General features: G+C 46.1%; 1 protein-coding gene across 3 annotated transcripts in view; it reads left to right on the top strand.

The window, feature by feature from the left end:
• CHRNA7 (cholinergic receptor nicotinic alpha 7 subunit) overlaps positions 1–15988 on the top strand; it is a 143782-nt gene extending 127794 nt beyond the window's left edge. The window contains exons 6-11 of one of the 3 annotated variants that reach the window (XR_001445798.3): positions 1881–2048; positions 2668–2862; positions 3810–3896; positions 7535–7644; positions 12235–12809; positions 15034–15988. Coding sequence is in view for 2 of the 3 variants with exons in the window: in NM_001032883.1 (NP_001028055.1) it covers positions 1881–2048; positions 2668–2862; positions 3810–3896; positions 7535–7644; positions 12235–12753 (1079 nt within the window). In the remaining variant the exon portion in view is untranslated. 3 annotated transcript variants of the gene reach the window in all.
• The last annotated feature ends 710 nt before the right edge of the window (positions 15989–16698 follow it).

Here is a 16698-nt window from a genome sequence, read left to right as displayed (position 1 = left end):
ACTGCAAGCCTCGAGCTGTCCGAGTACAGCAGCCCCCTCTGGGCCTCCAGGCCTGCGTCCCCACTGCAGTGTCTCTGGATTCTGGTCAGGACAGGACACGCTGTCCTGTGACCATGAGGGGCTTCCTTACACTGGCAGGAAAGGCCCAGGGCTGCCTGGTTTGGAAACCCCTTGCCTGCTCCCTGGGAATGTAGAACTAGTCCCAGGATGCTGCCCTGTCTGTAGTTAGAGGGGTAGGGGTAGAAAAAAATGAGTTCAAGCTTTGAAATAGAGACTTGATCATAACATGACTTTTCCCCCCATTTCATGTGTTTATTTTTTAACAGCTTTATTGAGAGAGAATTTACATATCATGCATTTTAAGTACATGATTCAACAATTTTTAGTATATTTACAGAATTATGCAACCATTACCACAGTCTAGTTTTAGAACATTCCCATCACCCCACCAAGATCCCTTTTGCTTGTTTGCAGTTAATTCCCATTCCTACTCCCAGCAACCACTGATCTGCTTTCTGTCTCAGAAATTCTCTGTCTCGGGCCATTTCGTAGAAATGGACTCATGAAGTTACAAAGCTTTCTAACTGGCAGACAATGTGGGTTTTGGGGGGATCCCCATTAATGGAGGGGGATTGTCTGATGATTCCAGATTCCTATAAACATTTCATGTAAGGACGCAAATCATACTTAAAGGAACTTCAGGGACAGAATGTGTATCTTTTCCCAACTCGGTTGTGGGGTGGGGTCCTTCTTTGCAAGGCTATGGAGGCCCTTCCTGCATGCATTCTTTCTGTAACTGAGAGCAGCAATTTGCAGAGCGCCAGCCCTGCCCCAGGAACACCTGGACACTGAGTCTGTGCCTGTCTTCTGGTGCCATGCAGCCTTCCTCTGGGCCAGGAAGAGCACATGAGCGTAAATAACTGGAGTGGCCTCTTCTGGTTTCCTCCCCATGGCCCTCTGGGAAATCCACTTCCAACCTGTCCTAGCCTGGAATAGCTCTTTTCAGTGGAAACTCTTCCTTCAAGCACCATCTCTTCAGCTTAAACTTATCTGTTTGTTTTTATTTTTTAACTTTTTTTCTTTCAGATTCTAGGTGTGTTCCCCAGGCTGGAGTGCAGGGGCTCGATCATAGCTCGCTTCACTTTAGCCTCAAACTCCTGGGTTCAGGCAATGCTCCTGCCTTAGCCTCCTGACTGGCTGGGACTACAGACATGCACCACCTCACCCAGCTAATTTTTTTATTAGAGATGTCTCACTGTGTTGCCCAGTCTGGTCTCAAATTCCTAGTCTCAAGTGACCCTCCCACCTCAGTGTCCTGAGTCACTGGGATTATGGGCATGAGACACGGTGCCCAGCTTGTTCTGTTCTTGGTCTAGAATTTAAATTAGTTAAAATTCTAGCTTTAACCAGAATTCTAGATTATATTTCTCGATAATCATGTGTTCTTCCAATTTTTAACCTAAAGAAAATGCCCACCTCACCCCACACAACACCCACACACCTTTTAGATTCTATTTCTAACCTCATCATCATTGTTATCAACTTCTCTGAGATATTTTGCATTCTTTACTTTTATTATTTAGAGTCTGAAGATGCTCATGGTAAATGCAAGATTATAGAGCTAACTTTTTGCACAAAAAGCCCACAAAACAGTTTTTGACAGAGCATGTCAGTGTTACGTTTGGATTTTAAAAGACAGTGAAGCTGAGCTGAGATTCTGTTTTAAAGATTTTGCAATTAAATAAAGAGACAGCTTCAGTTTGCTCTGGACTGCGTTAGCTGCAGTGCAGAGGGCGGAACCGGCTGAAGGAACTGTGGCGTATTTTGAGCGCGTCTCGATCAGCTTTCGTTTCAGTCTTCTGTTTCCGTCACCCACACAGGCATATTCAAGAGTTCCTGCTACATCGACGTGCGCTGGTTTCCCTTTGATGTGCAGCATTGCAAACTGAAGTTTGGATCCTGGTCTTATGGAGGCTGGTCCTTGGATCTGCAGATGCAGGAGGCAGATATCAGTGGCTATATCCCCAGTGGAGAATGGGACCTAGTGGGTAAGCCATGAGACTGACAGCCTGGAAGAAAGCTTTTCTATTCCTGGGCAGGCTTTAAAAGTTTGGGATTTTCCACTGTCCTTTTCGGTGTGAGTATTTATTGAGTTTTGCAGTAGTCTCCATTATTTAGTGAGAGCTATAGGAGGAGAAACAGAAAACAATTAGGATATGCCATGCTTTCCAAGAGGAACTGGCACTTGTAGTGAGAGTGCATTTAAACAAAGCAGTGTGAGGATAGATATCTCTACGTTATTCAGATCCACTCCATTTCTAAAAGCAAGTTGAACGGCAAACTTCAGTTGATGGGAACCTATATTTGATTATTTTAAATAGAAAAACAATGATTATATTTATAACTGTAAAATTGGTAATATATTATTATAATCATGTGTTTCCAATCCACCAAAAGAATATCTACCAATTTGGCCAACTATCACTAAAATACTCTTAACGCTATAGTAAATCAGCAGGTTTTATTCAAGCTAATTACACCCCCCCTTTTTTTTTTTAGCACTTTGCAAACTTTAGGGCTATGCTTGTGTGTGGTATACACATTGAAATAAACAGGGTAATTTATTGTATTCTAACAATGGCTCCTTCTCTCCTCCTCCCTATGGAGGAATTCCCGGCAAGAGGAGTGAAAAGTTCTATGAGTGCTGCAAAGAGCCCTACCCCGATGTCACCTTCACAGTGACCATGCGCCGCAGGACCCTCTACTACGGCCTCAACCTGCTGATCCCCTGTGTGCTCATCTCTGCCCTTGCCCTGCTGGTGTTCCTGCTTCCTGCAGATTCCGGGGAGAAGATTTCCCTGGGTAAGCACCCGGGTCTCTGAGACTGGAGGCCCCTCTGCTGAGGTCAGCTCTGGAGGGCTCACAGCAGACAGCTCAGGACTCCATCAGGGTTCCCGGAGATTACCTGGCTCATCGCACACAGACCTCCTAGCCCGGGGTGGCTCCAGGACACCGGAGGTCCCTGACTCGGGCTCCGTGCTGGACGGCTGTGTGATCCTGAGAATACTGGAGGACCCTCAGAGGATAGGGGGGATGCACGGGGAGGGGCCAGCTCCAATCTGCCTTAAGGAGCCTGTGCTTTCTTCCCTCCTGCCACCCCACCTGTTCCTTGATGGCGACTGGTCATCAAGGGAACAATTTAGCTTAGTATCAGCTTGCATTTGTATGGTGCAGTACACAGCGTAATTCTTATGATCACCCCCATACGAAGCTAAGAAAACCAAGATTTCGAATGGTGGGATGAGTTTCTCAATATCTTAAAGAGTTACTAAACATCAGATGTAGCACATAGTAGAAATTATTCCCAAACCCATGTCTTCTGAGTATGAGGCTTAGAAAGGTTGAATGTTATATCTAAGGTCACATAGCTAGCTGAGTAGCAAACTTAAGACCTGAAACCAGGTCTCCTGACTGCATATTTTCTTTTTCCTGCTACGTGAAGCTATTTCTCAATAATAGTTTACAAAAAATATGAGAGATAATTGTGCTAAGTTAAATTTTTCAGTTTGTGTTGATGCTTTTAAAATTCTGGGTCCTAAACTTGTCTCCATAAGAGACTCCTTTGGGACTCTGGTAAGTGGCATAGAATGTCCCCTGGAAAATGCACACGCCCAAAACATGCATTCCACAGCATCCCCCAGCACCACCATCCCTCGTTCTTTGAGTGTCAGGTTAGGAGCCCTCGTTGGATAGAATTGAGGCGTTCTTGTCTGTTTTGTCTGAGGAACCGCTGTGTGTTTATGTTTTAGGGATAACAGTCTTACTCTCTCTCACTGTCTTCATGCTGCTCGTGGCTGAGATCATGCCCGCAACATCTGATTCAGTACCATTGATAGGTAAGGCAAGAGTCGGGCTCCTCTCTCAGAGATATGGGGTTAGGGTGTGCCCAGGATTTCCCAGCAGATGAAACGAGAAGAAATAGGGCTGCACTGCCCCCATTTTCTCTGGAAGGTGATGATTTGCTATAACTATTCAGAGTCACCTGGGCCCAAGTAAGGGGAAGGGGATATTCAGCTGTGAGGTTTGACTTTTAACTTGCAGAAATGCCTCCCTTCCCCTCATAATTCTCCTCCTCATGCTTGCTTTGAAGCCAGATATTTTATCATTAGAGATGCATCATCTTAGCTTAAGATGTTGTTTACCCAAAAAGCCTTTGTTAAAATGGGAGAAGCACACGTTTATTGTGTCCTGAGATAACTCAATGTTTCTGTATAAAATAAAAGTGTTTAGGGAAATATGAATGAGAGAAATATATTTTGCACAGGTATAAGGCATGACCCTCTGCCCAAGGAGGGACAACAAAAACCAGAGTCTCCACTCCCATTGGGCAGTGAAGGTCGGAAGGAGGTATACAGACGCATTACACCTGCTGGCCCGCTGTTTGAGGACCCTCGCTGTGTGTCTGCCTGGGGGTGGGCTAGAGGGAGAGCCCTACCTGGATACCCCCAGGCTTTGGGAACCAAGCAGCCAAGGCCCTTCTTTGGGGAACTCCCTGTATGTGCAGTATTTTGGCCAGAGAAACTGTTGGTATGAAAAGCCTTTGTGGGTATCATTTTTCTCTTGATACCATCAGACAGGGAAGAACCACCTCTCCACCCGGTTCTGACTCCATTCTTTCTACCTTCCAGCATACTGCTTTCAGCAGAGATTTGCAGCCACCCCTCCTGGGACAGTTGTCAGGCCCTCTCTGGACTGATTACCTGCTGGGAAAGGCTTGGTTGGTGCATAGCCCACATCTAGAAAGATGGGATGCTAGTGGCCCCAGGGACATCAGCTTTGCTTCCCTGTTGATGGAATTTCAGTCTGGGCAATCCTTTGACCCCCCTCTCTCCATAGGTGGTTGGTCTGCTCAGGCTGCCATGACAAAATACTTGGGGGCTTAAATCACAGAAATTTCTTTTCTCACAGTTGCACTGCTGAAAGTCCAAGACCAAGGGGCCATCAGGGATGGTGTATCCTGAGACGTCTCCCCCGGGCTTGCAGACAACCACTTTCACCATGCTTTGTCCTCCCCTGGTAGTTCCTCCTGAGACGTCTCCCCCGGGCTTGCAGACAACCACTTTCACCATGCTTTGTCCTCCCCTGGTAGTTCCTCTGTGCACCTGCATCCCTGGTATCTCTCTGTGTGTTTACATTTCCTCTTCATTAAAAGAACACCAGTCAGACTGGATTAGGACTTGACCTAATGGTACTTAATTACCTCCTTAGGGACACTATTTCCAAGTCCAGTCACATCCTAGGGCACTAGGGGTTAGGGCTTCAACATGTGAATTCTAGGGGGAAGCACAATTCAGCTCATAAGGGTCATGGTTTGCTCCAGCCTCCTTCCTTTTCTCAGGAGCCCTGACGCTAACTTTAGGTCTTGAACTTCCACCTCTGGCAAAGCTCCTCCCAGGTACCTCTTGGTCTTTGTAGGAAGACAGCGAGTTCCGTCCCGGCGTGAGGACCAGTGAGGGCTAGCTGAACGCTTAGCCTCCTGCACCCTGATGCTTGCTGCTTAGAGCTCAGTCTCTTGAGCAGACAGCCACACCAAAGGTTTAATAATCAGAGCTGCCCACTAAAGAACGCCACCTCCTTTCTCCTAGACATCTTGGCCTGTGTAATTGCTCATCACTGCACAAGTGCTGCAAGGAAGGGGTTTCTATTTTAATGGAGGCTACCATAACAAATTGCTGTAGACTGGGGGCCTGAACAACAGACATTTATTTCTCACAGTTCTGCAAGGCTGCAAGTCCTAGATAAGGGTGCCAGCAGGGCTCGGGTGAGGGACCACTCCCTGGTTTACAGATGACCCTCTTCTCGTTGTGGCCTCACGTGACAAAAAGAGTGAATTAGCTCTTTAGCCTCTTTTCATGAAGGACTCTAATCCCATCCATGAGGGCTGCACCCTCAGGACCTCTTCAAGGACCCTGAGAAAATCACTCACCATTTCTCTACTTACACAACACTTCTCACATCAAAGGGGGGCGTTTCTCCCACATCGACCAATTCTTGGAAACCAGCTGGGTGTCCTACAGTTAGTTCACTTCAGTCCTGACGCCACCTGGAGTTAGCACAGCACTCACAGATTAAGGCTCACAAGATCATTTCCACTTGAGATGCCAGTTAGAACTTCCGGCTTCTCATGCTTCTGACCAACTCTATAAATCAGGGAGTTCCCAAAAGCACATCTTTGAGTTCAGCCATTTACTAGAGTGGCTCACTCTAGTAAACTCGGGGAAACACTTTACTTATACTTATTCACTAATTATAAAGTACAGATGAACAATCAGATGAAAGAAATGCACAGGGCAAGGTATTTGAGAAGGGGCATGGAACTTCCATGCCCTCTCTGGGCACATCACCCTCCAGACACCTCCACGTGTTCAGCACTGGGAAGGTCTCCAAAGAACTCCATTCTTTTGGGTTTTTATGGAGGCTTCACTACGTCGGAATGATTGATTACATCACTGGCCACTGGTGACCAACTCAACCCCCCAGTACGTCTTTCCTCCCCAGGGGTCAAGGGTTGGGAGAGGGGACAGGGCTTGAAGGTTCCAACTCTCTAATTACTTGACTGGTTCCCCTGGCAACCAAACCCCATCCTGAGGGTATCCAGGAACTTCAGCCATAAGTCATCTTATTAGCATATAAAAAGACACTGATGACTTCAGAGATTCAAAGGTTTTAGGAGCTGTGTGCCAGGAAATGGAAGACCAAATACATATTTCTTACTATAAATCACAATCTTCATACGTCCCAAAGCCCCACCTCCAGATACCATCCCAGTTAGGACTAGGGTTTTAACACATGAACTTTGTTGGGAGACGCAAACGTCATCCTTTGCACCACCCCCGTTGAAGAGCTGAGGCCCAAAGAGGCTGAGCATTCACTCCAAACTCACAACCAGTAGCTAGTGGACCAGGGTGGAAGCACTCAGATGCTCCATGCTGCTTCTCACGTGGGCCCAGGTGGAAGGACACGCATGGCCCATTAGAGCCAAAGCTGAGACTGAAGTTCTCGTCTTGAAAAGTCCCTGCCACTGACCCCTTCCTCAGGCTGGACAGTTGGCAGCCAGGTGGTGTGCAGGTTTGCCCTCATTGTGCCCCTGGAGCACAGTAGAGGCCTGCATCATAAACACTGGATGGCTCCCATGCCCTGACATCCAGTATTTACTCACAGGAACCACCTTATCACCATCCTGTCAGGCGATGCTAGCTCTTATTGGCTGACAGGGAGGCCAGAGGGCATGGAAGTGCAGTGAAGTGAGGGAAGGCCACTCCGTGGGTGGGAAGTCAGACCACGCTGGCTGGTTTTGCGCACCCAGAATGTGGGCTGCAGGCCTGGCTGGTGACAGGAGGCCGTCTGCCCCGCCCGTGGCATCACTGCATCCTGAGGCCCTGACGGTCAGAGAACCTGGTCAGGGTGTGCCTGTCCTGTGACGTTCAGTGCCGCAGGAGCGCCGCGTCTCACCCTGCATCTGTTCTCTCCACAGCCCAGTACTTCGCCAGCACCATGATCATCGTGGGCCTCTCGGTGGTGGTGACGGTGATCGTGCTGCAGTACCACCACCACGACCCCGACGGGGGCAAGATGCCCAAGTGGGTATGTTCCTCCCACCCCTGACAGAGTCGGAGCCCCTCCCTAAAGGAGGCTCCTCCTAGGGTTTATCTATTTCAAAAATTGCACAAAAAACGGGCATTCCTAAAGAAATAGCTTTGGGTTGTTTGTTTTTTGAGACAGAATCTCACTTTGTCACCCAGGCTGGAGTGCAGTGTGGCGTAATCTCGGCTCACTGCAACTTGTACCTCCTGGGTTCAAGCGATTCTCCTGCCTCAGCCTCCCAAATAGCTGGGACTACAGGCACATGCCACCACACCTGGCCAATTTTTTTTTTGTATTTTTGGTAGAGATGGGGTTTCACTATGTTGGCCCGGCTGGTCTCGAACTCCTGACCTCGTGATCTGCCCACGTCAGCCTCCCAAAATGCTGGGATTTACAGGCGTGAGCCATCGTGCCCAGCCAGAAATAGCTTTGTGTTTGTATTTCGTCACCCGTTGACGTGTCTTTGCGTAGCGTGCAGTCATGGTGCGCGTATTCTCGGATGCCCTGTGGCACTGCTGTCTAATGTGACGCTGTGGAGTAAGGCTCTCAAACTAACTGCCCTGTGTGTTCTATCAGCACGGTGTTTTGAGAAGGTAGTTTTTTTGATGCATGCTGTCAAGCACTGTGCTGCAGTTGGAAGCAACAGATGAGACAGACGTGTAGCAGTGTGGTTGAGGCTTCACAACAGAATGAGGAGCAAAAAGAGTAAGAAACAGAACGAGCCATGTACAAATCCGTACGTTCAGTACATATAGGGATATCATCCAACCAGAAGTCTATAAAACAAAGACTAATTGTCACCAGTGGGGAAGGGGGACGGGATAAAAGGAAATGCATGAAAACAAAGGATTGCATCCCACAGCCTGTCAGCTTAGCCTGGGCCATATCAGTCCTGCCCCAGCTGCTGGCACCGTGCCCAGCCACGTCTGCAGATGCTCGCCCACCCAGGGATCCTCTCCTGCAGGGTCTGGTGTCCGGAGCTCTGCATCCACCCTCGCCTGGCAGTCAGGAAACCTTGATGAGGACCTAGGGAGGGCCTGAGCTGCTTCCCCGCTTCATGTGGGCTTTGTAAATCTTCCCTGTCCTCCTGTCTAGAGAGCCTGGCCTAAGGATTTGGGGAGCTAAAAAGGCCCTCACATCCCAAAAGCAGCCTGTCTTTGGAGAGCACTTGTGTCCCAGTTCAGAAGGGAATCTAGGAATCAACAGCAAGCTAAAAGCAGCTGTAGGGGTGAGATGCCATCAGGTGACGCTCCAGGAATAGGGGATTGCTGGGCCTCCTGAAACATTTCATTGTGCAGTAGTTTAGTTACCTGAATGCTCACTTAGCAAAGACTACTTCTTAAGAAATGCTTTACAAAATTAGTTTCTTCTCAGAGTTGCACCTGCATGGCCCATTCCCCTTATACACTCTTTAGTGAAGACTTACTTGTAAGCCTCTCATAGTGGTGTGTGCCTGTAGTCCCAGCTACCTGGGAGGCTGAGGTGGGAGCATCATGTGAGCCCAGGAGCTCCAGGCTCCAGTGAGCTATGATGATGTCATTGCCCTCCAGCCCGGGTGACAGAGCAAAACCCCATCTCTTAAAAAAAAAAAAAAAAAAAAGGACTCACTTGTAGCTCATTACACCAGCAGTAATGTGAGCTCAGCCTACATGGTGACATCGCACACACAGACCACATCACTATGTTCCCTGAGGCTTGTTTTGTGAAGCCCCCCCCCCCGGCTTAAAACACCGGAGTACATTTGCACACATTCACCTGTATTTTTGTCTGATTTCCTTATAACCCTGACACACTTAAGAAAATGCAAGGCCAGAGGTGGGAGGCCTGAGAGCTGGGGGCTTGCTGGTTTACTGCTCTTTCTACCTATCCATCCGTTTGAAGCAGGTAATACATTTACCTGTTTCTAAAGTCTAAATAAAATTAAAATTATACATAAGGAAATCCTGCTCCCATTCCTTCCCCTTACCCTGCATCTACCACCAATACCGATTGGTATATAACCATTGTAATGAATTCCTTCTTTTTCCTTCCAGTATTTATTTATGCAAATACAAAAATCTAAACACCTATTCTCATTTCTTATATTTTGACTGATGAGAAGATAAGAAAATTAAGACATTGAGACACGAAACCATTTTTAATGACCTGTAGCACTCTACTGCTCTAGAACAATCTTAATTAAGAACATATGCTAATTATTCACCTCTCAGCATAAAAGCTTATTAAAACCAGTTGGCTGCAAATGAAAGATGAAGCTTATGCATTTCTCTCGCTTTATATAGCACACTGCATTTTTCCTTCATTCCATGTGTATGTGAAACACAAACAGCCTCCGAGGGACTTTTATTATGATCTGTTGCCATGAAGAAGATACTGCCGGGTGCGGTGGCATTATGTGACATTTGCACAGCCAGAAACAAAACTGTAACCTAACAGAAGAGGTCAAGAGCACAGTTTGAGGAGTGCCAAGAGGATAATTTTATCTTTTAAATGCTTTGGCTTTGAAAGCTAATGATTCAGGCCATGGAATTCAAAGTAGACTTGGCAGTGTGTATCGTATGAGCTTGAGATGTGCACTGGGGGACGTGTAGACCCTGCATGGAGGGAGAAGTGCCTGGTGCTGCTCGCTCCCCATGTGCACAGCTGCCAGTGCATGCAGGCACACTCACTGCCCTGCAGCCCCCGAGAGAGCTGGCTCAGGCTTTCTGGTGCCTTCCCAGAGGGGTGGGGTTACACAAGTTTTGAAGAGAATCTTGTAGACCCTTTGACAGATGAGGCTGGGAAAGGCTAAACATGTGAAGTGACATAACCACTTACTTACTCATTGTATGTCCTTGGGCCAGTTTATTAGCCTCTTTGAACCTCAGTTTGTTGGTCTATAAAGTGGGGGGATTATACTCCTTTCACAGGACCCTGAAAGGCCCAAGTGAGATGACTTGTCTCATGAGCCTCGTATGGAGGGCCCAGCTCACCCAAGGTTTCACATGGGGCCATATGTCCCTGCTCCTTACTGATCATAAAAAACCCTCTGAGGTCAGCAGACCCAACCTTTCCAGGACATGCAGAGTGCCGCCTGCTTGTCAAGTACAATGGGAAACGAAGGGTTATTTTTATAGCTGCAATGAAACTGCATGCTTCCCTGTTCTTGTCCCCAAACCTGTTTGTTGCTGTTATCTTTGATAAGATGTTATAAAGAGATTACCAGGAATGAAAGCTCTGTAGATACGAACTGCACAATTTACTATCTGTATATTTCCTAAAGATAGGAAATCTACCTGCTAGGTTACTGATGGAATTTCCCCACAATCATAAAACAAAATGTAAATGAAATCAGGATCTGGATAATTTCAGGGAAAGGGCCCATTTTTCACACACTTACCTGGATGGGCTTGCAAGAATGCTTCTTTACCTGGATTGAGGCTTTGGATGTCTCTCTCCTTTTCATGAGAGGCAAAACCAGGATGAACTCCATGGGGTGATTTTTCTCCAGCTTCTTTCGTGCACTCTAGGACACACTTTAGACCGGAAGTTAGCAAACTATGGCCTGGGTGGCCAAATCCAGTCCACCAAGTGTTTTTGTAAGTAAGTTATTTTAGAAAACATGCCCATCCATTTGATGCCTTCAACGTGTGCTACATCAGCAGAAGTGAGTAGTTGCCTGGCCCTTTACAGAAAGTTTGCCAACTTCCACCTTCCACTTTTCAAAGTACTCTCCCAGACATCATCTTATTCAGTCTTCATTGAAGCCCACTGAGTTAGGTTAGAGGTTCCAAAACTTCCTTGGTTCACAGCACTTTAGTGTCTCAGGAAATTTTTCACAGAGCCCCTGGCCAAGAGAAATAATACCCAAGGCTGCCTTTAAATAGATCAAAAGACTTTAATAAGTTTTCATGCCTTAACAATGTAGCACCTCTGGGGCACAGCACCGCCTCTCAAATCTTGGGATCAGATTGGAGACCACTAACCTAGTTTCTGTTTCACAGGAAGTTCCTTGGTGTTTGCTTTTTATCAGGGTACTTTGAAAAACAGCTTTGCAAAGTGTTCACATCATCACAAGAGATGTGGTAATCTGATGTCGGAAGCCTGAACTGCTTCAAGCTTCAAGTTCACCTGGTGTCTCATGGATGTCCTGGGGTTGCCTTTGAACATTTACAGCCGCCCAGGCACTCTTTGCCTATTTGCAGTGGCCTTCCAGGGCACCTAACAGGTAGTGTGGGAGCCAGAGTTAGGTCTGAAGGTCCCCAGGTTACAGATGAGGAAGGATCAGAGAGGGAAATCGACTTTCCCTCTTGACACAGCTCACATAGCGTTCCCCTTCCACGAGGCTGTCTTCCCTGAGATTGCAGTGTGCCTGCCCCGGAGAACAATTTAGCTTCTTCCCAGGGTGCATCAGTTTTAGTCTCGCCTCACTTTGAACTCAACTGCTTGTCATGAGCAGGCACTGTTTGCCTGCTAAAATCATCTGGGAGGCAGTGGAGCCTGCTACTCCCAGGACCAGTGAAGCAGGGCTTGTATTGTAGGATCTCACTGCTGTTGGGATCAGCCGAAGCCTGCCTCGGGGCCGCTCCTAACGTTCTGTTGTCTCCCCAGACCAGAGTCATCCTTCTGAACTGGTGCGCGTGGTTCCTGCGCATGAAGAGGCCGGGAGAGGATAAGGTGCGCCCGGCCTGCCAGCACAAGCAGCGCCGCTGCAGCCTGGCCAGCGTGGAGATGAGCGCCGTGGCGCCGCCGCCCGCCAGCAACGGGAACCTGCTGTACATCGGCTTCCGCGGCCTGGACGGCATGCATTGCGCCCCGACCCCCGACTCCGGGGTGGTGTGCGGCCGCATGGCCTGCTCCCCCACGCACGACGAGCACCTCCTGCACGGTGGGCAGCCCCCCGAGGGGGACCCGGACCTGGCCAAGATCCTGGAGGAGGTCCGCTACATCGCCAACCGCTTTCGCTGCCAGGACGAAAGCGAGGCGGTCTGCAGCGAGTGGAAGTTCGCCGCCTGCGTGGTGGACCGCCTGTGCCTCATGGCCTTCTCGGTCTTCACCATCATCTGCACCATCGGCATCCTGATGTCGGCTCCCAACTTCGTGGAGGCCGTGTCCAAAGACTTTGCGTAACCACGCCTGGTTCTGTACATGTGGAAAACTCACAGATGGGCAAGGCCTTTGGCTTGGTGAGATTTTGGGGTGCTAATCCAGGACAACATTAAACGCCACAACTCCGATGTTCCCTTCTGGCTGTCAGTCGTGTCGCTCACGGTTTCCTCATTACTTTAGGTAGTAGGATCTCAGCACTCAGTTTAATACGCTCAGGTGGGCTGATGATCCCCTTGGCACATCCGCACTGTCGGTCAGCAGGGCCACTGAGAAGTCATTTTGCCCATTAGCCCACTGCCTGGAAAGCCCTTCAGAGAGCTCCCAGTGGCTCCTCACCCCGGGACAGTTGGTTTTGCATGTCTGCATGCCACTTGCCATGAAGGCCTACCTGAAAATTCAACATTTGCTTTTTGCTTGTGTACAAACCTAGATTGAAGCTAAAATAAACCAGACTCACTAAATCCATTCCAATAATTTACTGGTGGAAGGAAAACAAAAAACTAAAACTAAAACACTCTGTTAGCTTTTCTTCAAGTTATTTTTTTCTATCAGAGACAGTTGGTAGACAGAAGCAGCTTTATGCTGTTCGTACGTTAAAAAAAAATAATAATAAAAGACAATGTTGGTCTTACTAAGGATCTTTTTACCAGCCTTCCTGACTTCCGCAAACCTACCCTGTCAAGGAAATGAAAGGGACACAGGTTTCTGTTTATTCTGTACAAGGGCCAGGCCCCATGAGTGTCTCTGGTGGACCCCAGGTAACTCCTAGGTGCTGCTCTCAGAGACTGAGGAGTTGAGCAAATCTGTTCTATTCTGCAGAACCCACAGGACAAATAGAGTTCTAGTAGAATTAACAGCCCAAAAGAATAGCTAAAGCTAAGTGAAGCCATTTATGCAGGCTTTAAAAACAACAATGTGTTAGCTGATTCACATGCACTGGACTTAATTAGTCTTAGAAATGTGTGTGTGCCTACAAATGCACAACATAAAATGAACATATTCCTAGGCCTTTTCTGCATGTGTCAGGGCTAGGAAGTAGGGGCTGGGAACTCTTCTGGTCCCCAGTATGGCAGGCGCCAGGGAGGGGATGGTGTGGCCCATCCCTTCTCTGGATACCTGGCCAGTGGCAGGCAGCAGGGAAGAACTGGCAGACCCTCAGTGACTGACAAGCCAGCAAGTCTGGGTTCTGACTTTTGGGAGTCTGCCTGCTCCAAGCCCGTCCACCCCAGCTGCAGCCCCGAAAGCTGGCTCAGAGTCCTTGGGTGGATTCACTGGAGGTGGGCAACTTGAAAACAAGAGAAACTTTCATTTTTAAACCTAAGCGATGATGCAGCTCTTCCCTTAGATTGTCACCCAGGCTGGAGTGCAGTGGCACGATCTTGGCTTACTGCCAGCTCCACCTCCTGGGTTCACGCCGTTCTCCTGCCTCAGCCTCCCCCAGTAGCTGGGAATACAGACGCCCGACACTGCGCCTGGCTAATTTTTTGTATTTTTAGTAGAGATAGGATTTCATCGTGTTAGCCTGGATGGTCTCATTCTTATTCTTTAATGAGATCAGAGGGTAATTCACCAAGAAAGACCTCTTCTGTTCCATTGTGCCATCCAACAGCTGCTCAGAGCTCAAAACTGTAGAAGGCATCTGAGCCTCTAGAGATTTTTAATTTGCTTCTAATCCCTGAGATGGGAACATCATGAGGAAGATTTGATTTTGAGAATTAAATAAATTGTATGTGTTTTTCCAGCCATCTGGCCCACTCATTTCTGGGTAATGCACATGACTTTGCAGTGGAGGAAGATGGAAGCTTGTGTGTGTTTGGGGTGTGTGTGTGTTTAAGTGTGAGGTACCTGTGTGTGTGACAAGAGAAGAGACCTCACTTATGAGAAAGTTGGTGAATCAGGACATTCCAGCCTCAGGCGGCTTTGGAGTAGGATCTTCCTCAGCAGGCACTCCATCCACGTGCTATGGATGAACCATGCACAAGATTTTCATTTGTGTTTGTTTTTGTTTTTCTTGTTACAGTGTCTTTAGAAACAAGAAGCGTTTTGATACATAAAAGGAATGCTTCGTTTCTTATCATTATCCCAAAAATGATCCCTTCCACAGTTTTGCTTTAAAAAGAAACCTTTTTGGTTTTGTATTTTATACAGGAACCTATAAAATGCAAACAAAAGTTGTGCATATTTTGGCCCCTCAAATAACTACTCTGTCATTTAATAAAGTAATAATAAGAAATAGATGTGCGCATAGTTAGAAAAGTATTAAAAACAACACGCTCCCATACTCCCTGTTTTCTCTCTCAGAGGGGACCACGAATGATGCTTCTAAGGGCATTTCTAGAAAGGAAGAAAAGAAGATAAGAGGCCAAAGGAGGAGGAACGGGGGTTATGAAGAGACCTTCCCTTTCCAGCGCTAGCGCTCTGTGAAGTGCGCTGCACCTTGCATTCTTCACATGGTTTTGTCTTAGAGGTCATCCCATAGTAACACATAAAGATCTACCTCATGCCTCCTAGTAGCTGCTTAGCATTCCATTGTCTCAGTGGACTATCATTTATTTGAATAGCCTTTTACTGGCGAACATATGGATATTTCCAGTTTTTATTTTTATATACAAATCTATAATTGGCATACTTGTACATATATCTTGACATTGTTTTGTGACTAAAACTTGGTATGAATTCCAACTTAGAAATGAAATTACTGGGTTTAAGGTTACATGTATTTAAAATTTTGATAGATATTGCCAGATCATCTTCTAGAAACTGATCAATGGATGTAACTCCATCAAGAGTACAATAAAAGGCCCAATTTCTCAACTTTCTATAATAGCACTGGGCATTTTCAAACTTAATGTTTTTCCCAATATAATTGGTGACACATGATATTTAGGAATATTATTCTGATTTTGGTTTATTTTATTGTGTATAAAATGGGACATCTTTTCAAATTTTTTGTAATTTTACTCTGGATACATTTATATATTTTACCCAGTTCCTAAATGGGTTATTTGGCTTTTTCTTAATTAATTTGCTCATGTACTTCGGGACATTTTTGTCTTATGCCTTTAAAATATTTTTGTTTATCATTTGTCTTTGGATGTTATTTATTGATTTCCTTATTTATTGGCATAGAGTTTAAATATTTATGTTGTCAATTTATCAGTATTTTTCTTTGTCAGTTGTGGGATTTGTTTCCAGTTTTTAAAAGCCTTCCTCATTCTGAGATGATAAATAAACTTACTCACATTTTCTTCTGAAACTTTATGGTTTTATTTGTTTACCTTCGGACTCCCTGGAATTCATTTATTGCAGGAAATGAGGGAAAAATCCATACTTTTTCTTCCAAATGGTGGTCAGTTGTATCAATAACTATGTAATAATGCATTTCTAAAATCCAGTCATAGTGTTTTCCCCAGCTGTTCAAAATGCAGCCTTATTTGTAAACTAAATTTCTTTAAGTGTTTGGTTCTATTTCTGTTCTATTTATCTCTATGAATGCCTTTAATTTCTAAAGCATTATTCATACTCATATCAGTATTTTCAAGTCAACACTTCCTTCAACTCAATCTCTCATATGAATCTTTTTTTCAATTAGAGTCACAGTGAATTTACAGATTGAGTCTTCCTATTCAACAGCACGAAATCTTGTGTTTAAGTCTAATTTTATATAACTTAGTAGTGTTTTACGATTTTGTTCACGAAGGTGCTTTGAATTTATAGTTGTTTATTTCCAGATGTTTTATCATTTGGCTACCATTTTCAATGGAATGATTTATTCCACTTTATTTTCTATTTTATCCCATTGTATAAGAAAGTAGTTGGTTTTTATGTATGAATGTTATAATCAACCACAAACTGTGATTCCTACTTGTTTCTAAGATTTACTTCTGACTTCTTTCCAATGTGTCTCTTATTTCTTGTATCTAGTTGCATTTGAGATCAGTGTTGAGTCAGTGATTCAGGTGGCAT

The sequence above is a fragment of the Macaca mulatta genome, chromosome 7, assembly GCF_049350105.2.
Source record: "Macaca mulatta isolate MMU2019108-1 chromosome 7, T2T-MMU8v2.0, whole genome shotgun sequence".
Classification (NCBI taxonomy): Eukaryota; Metazoa; Chordata; class Mammalia; order Primates; family Cercopithecidae; genus Macaca; species Macaca mulatta.
Note: the sequence above shows the minus strand (reverse complement) of the source record. Positions and strands in the feature narration are given on the sequence as shown.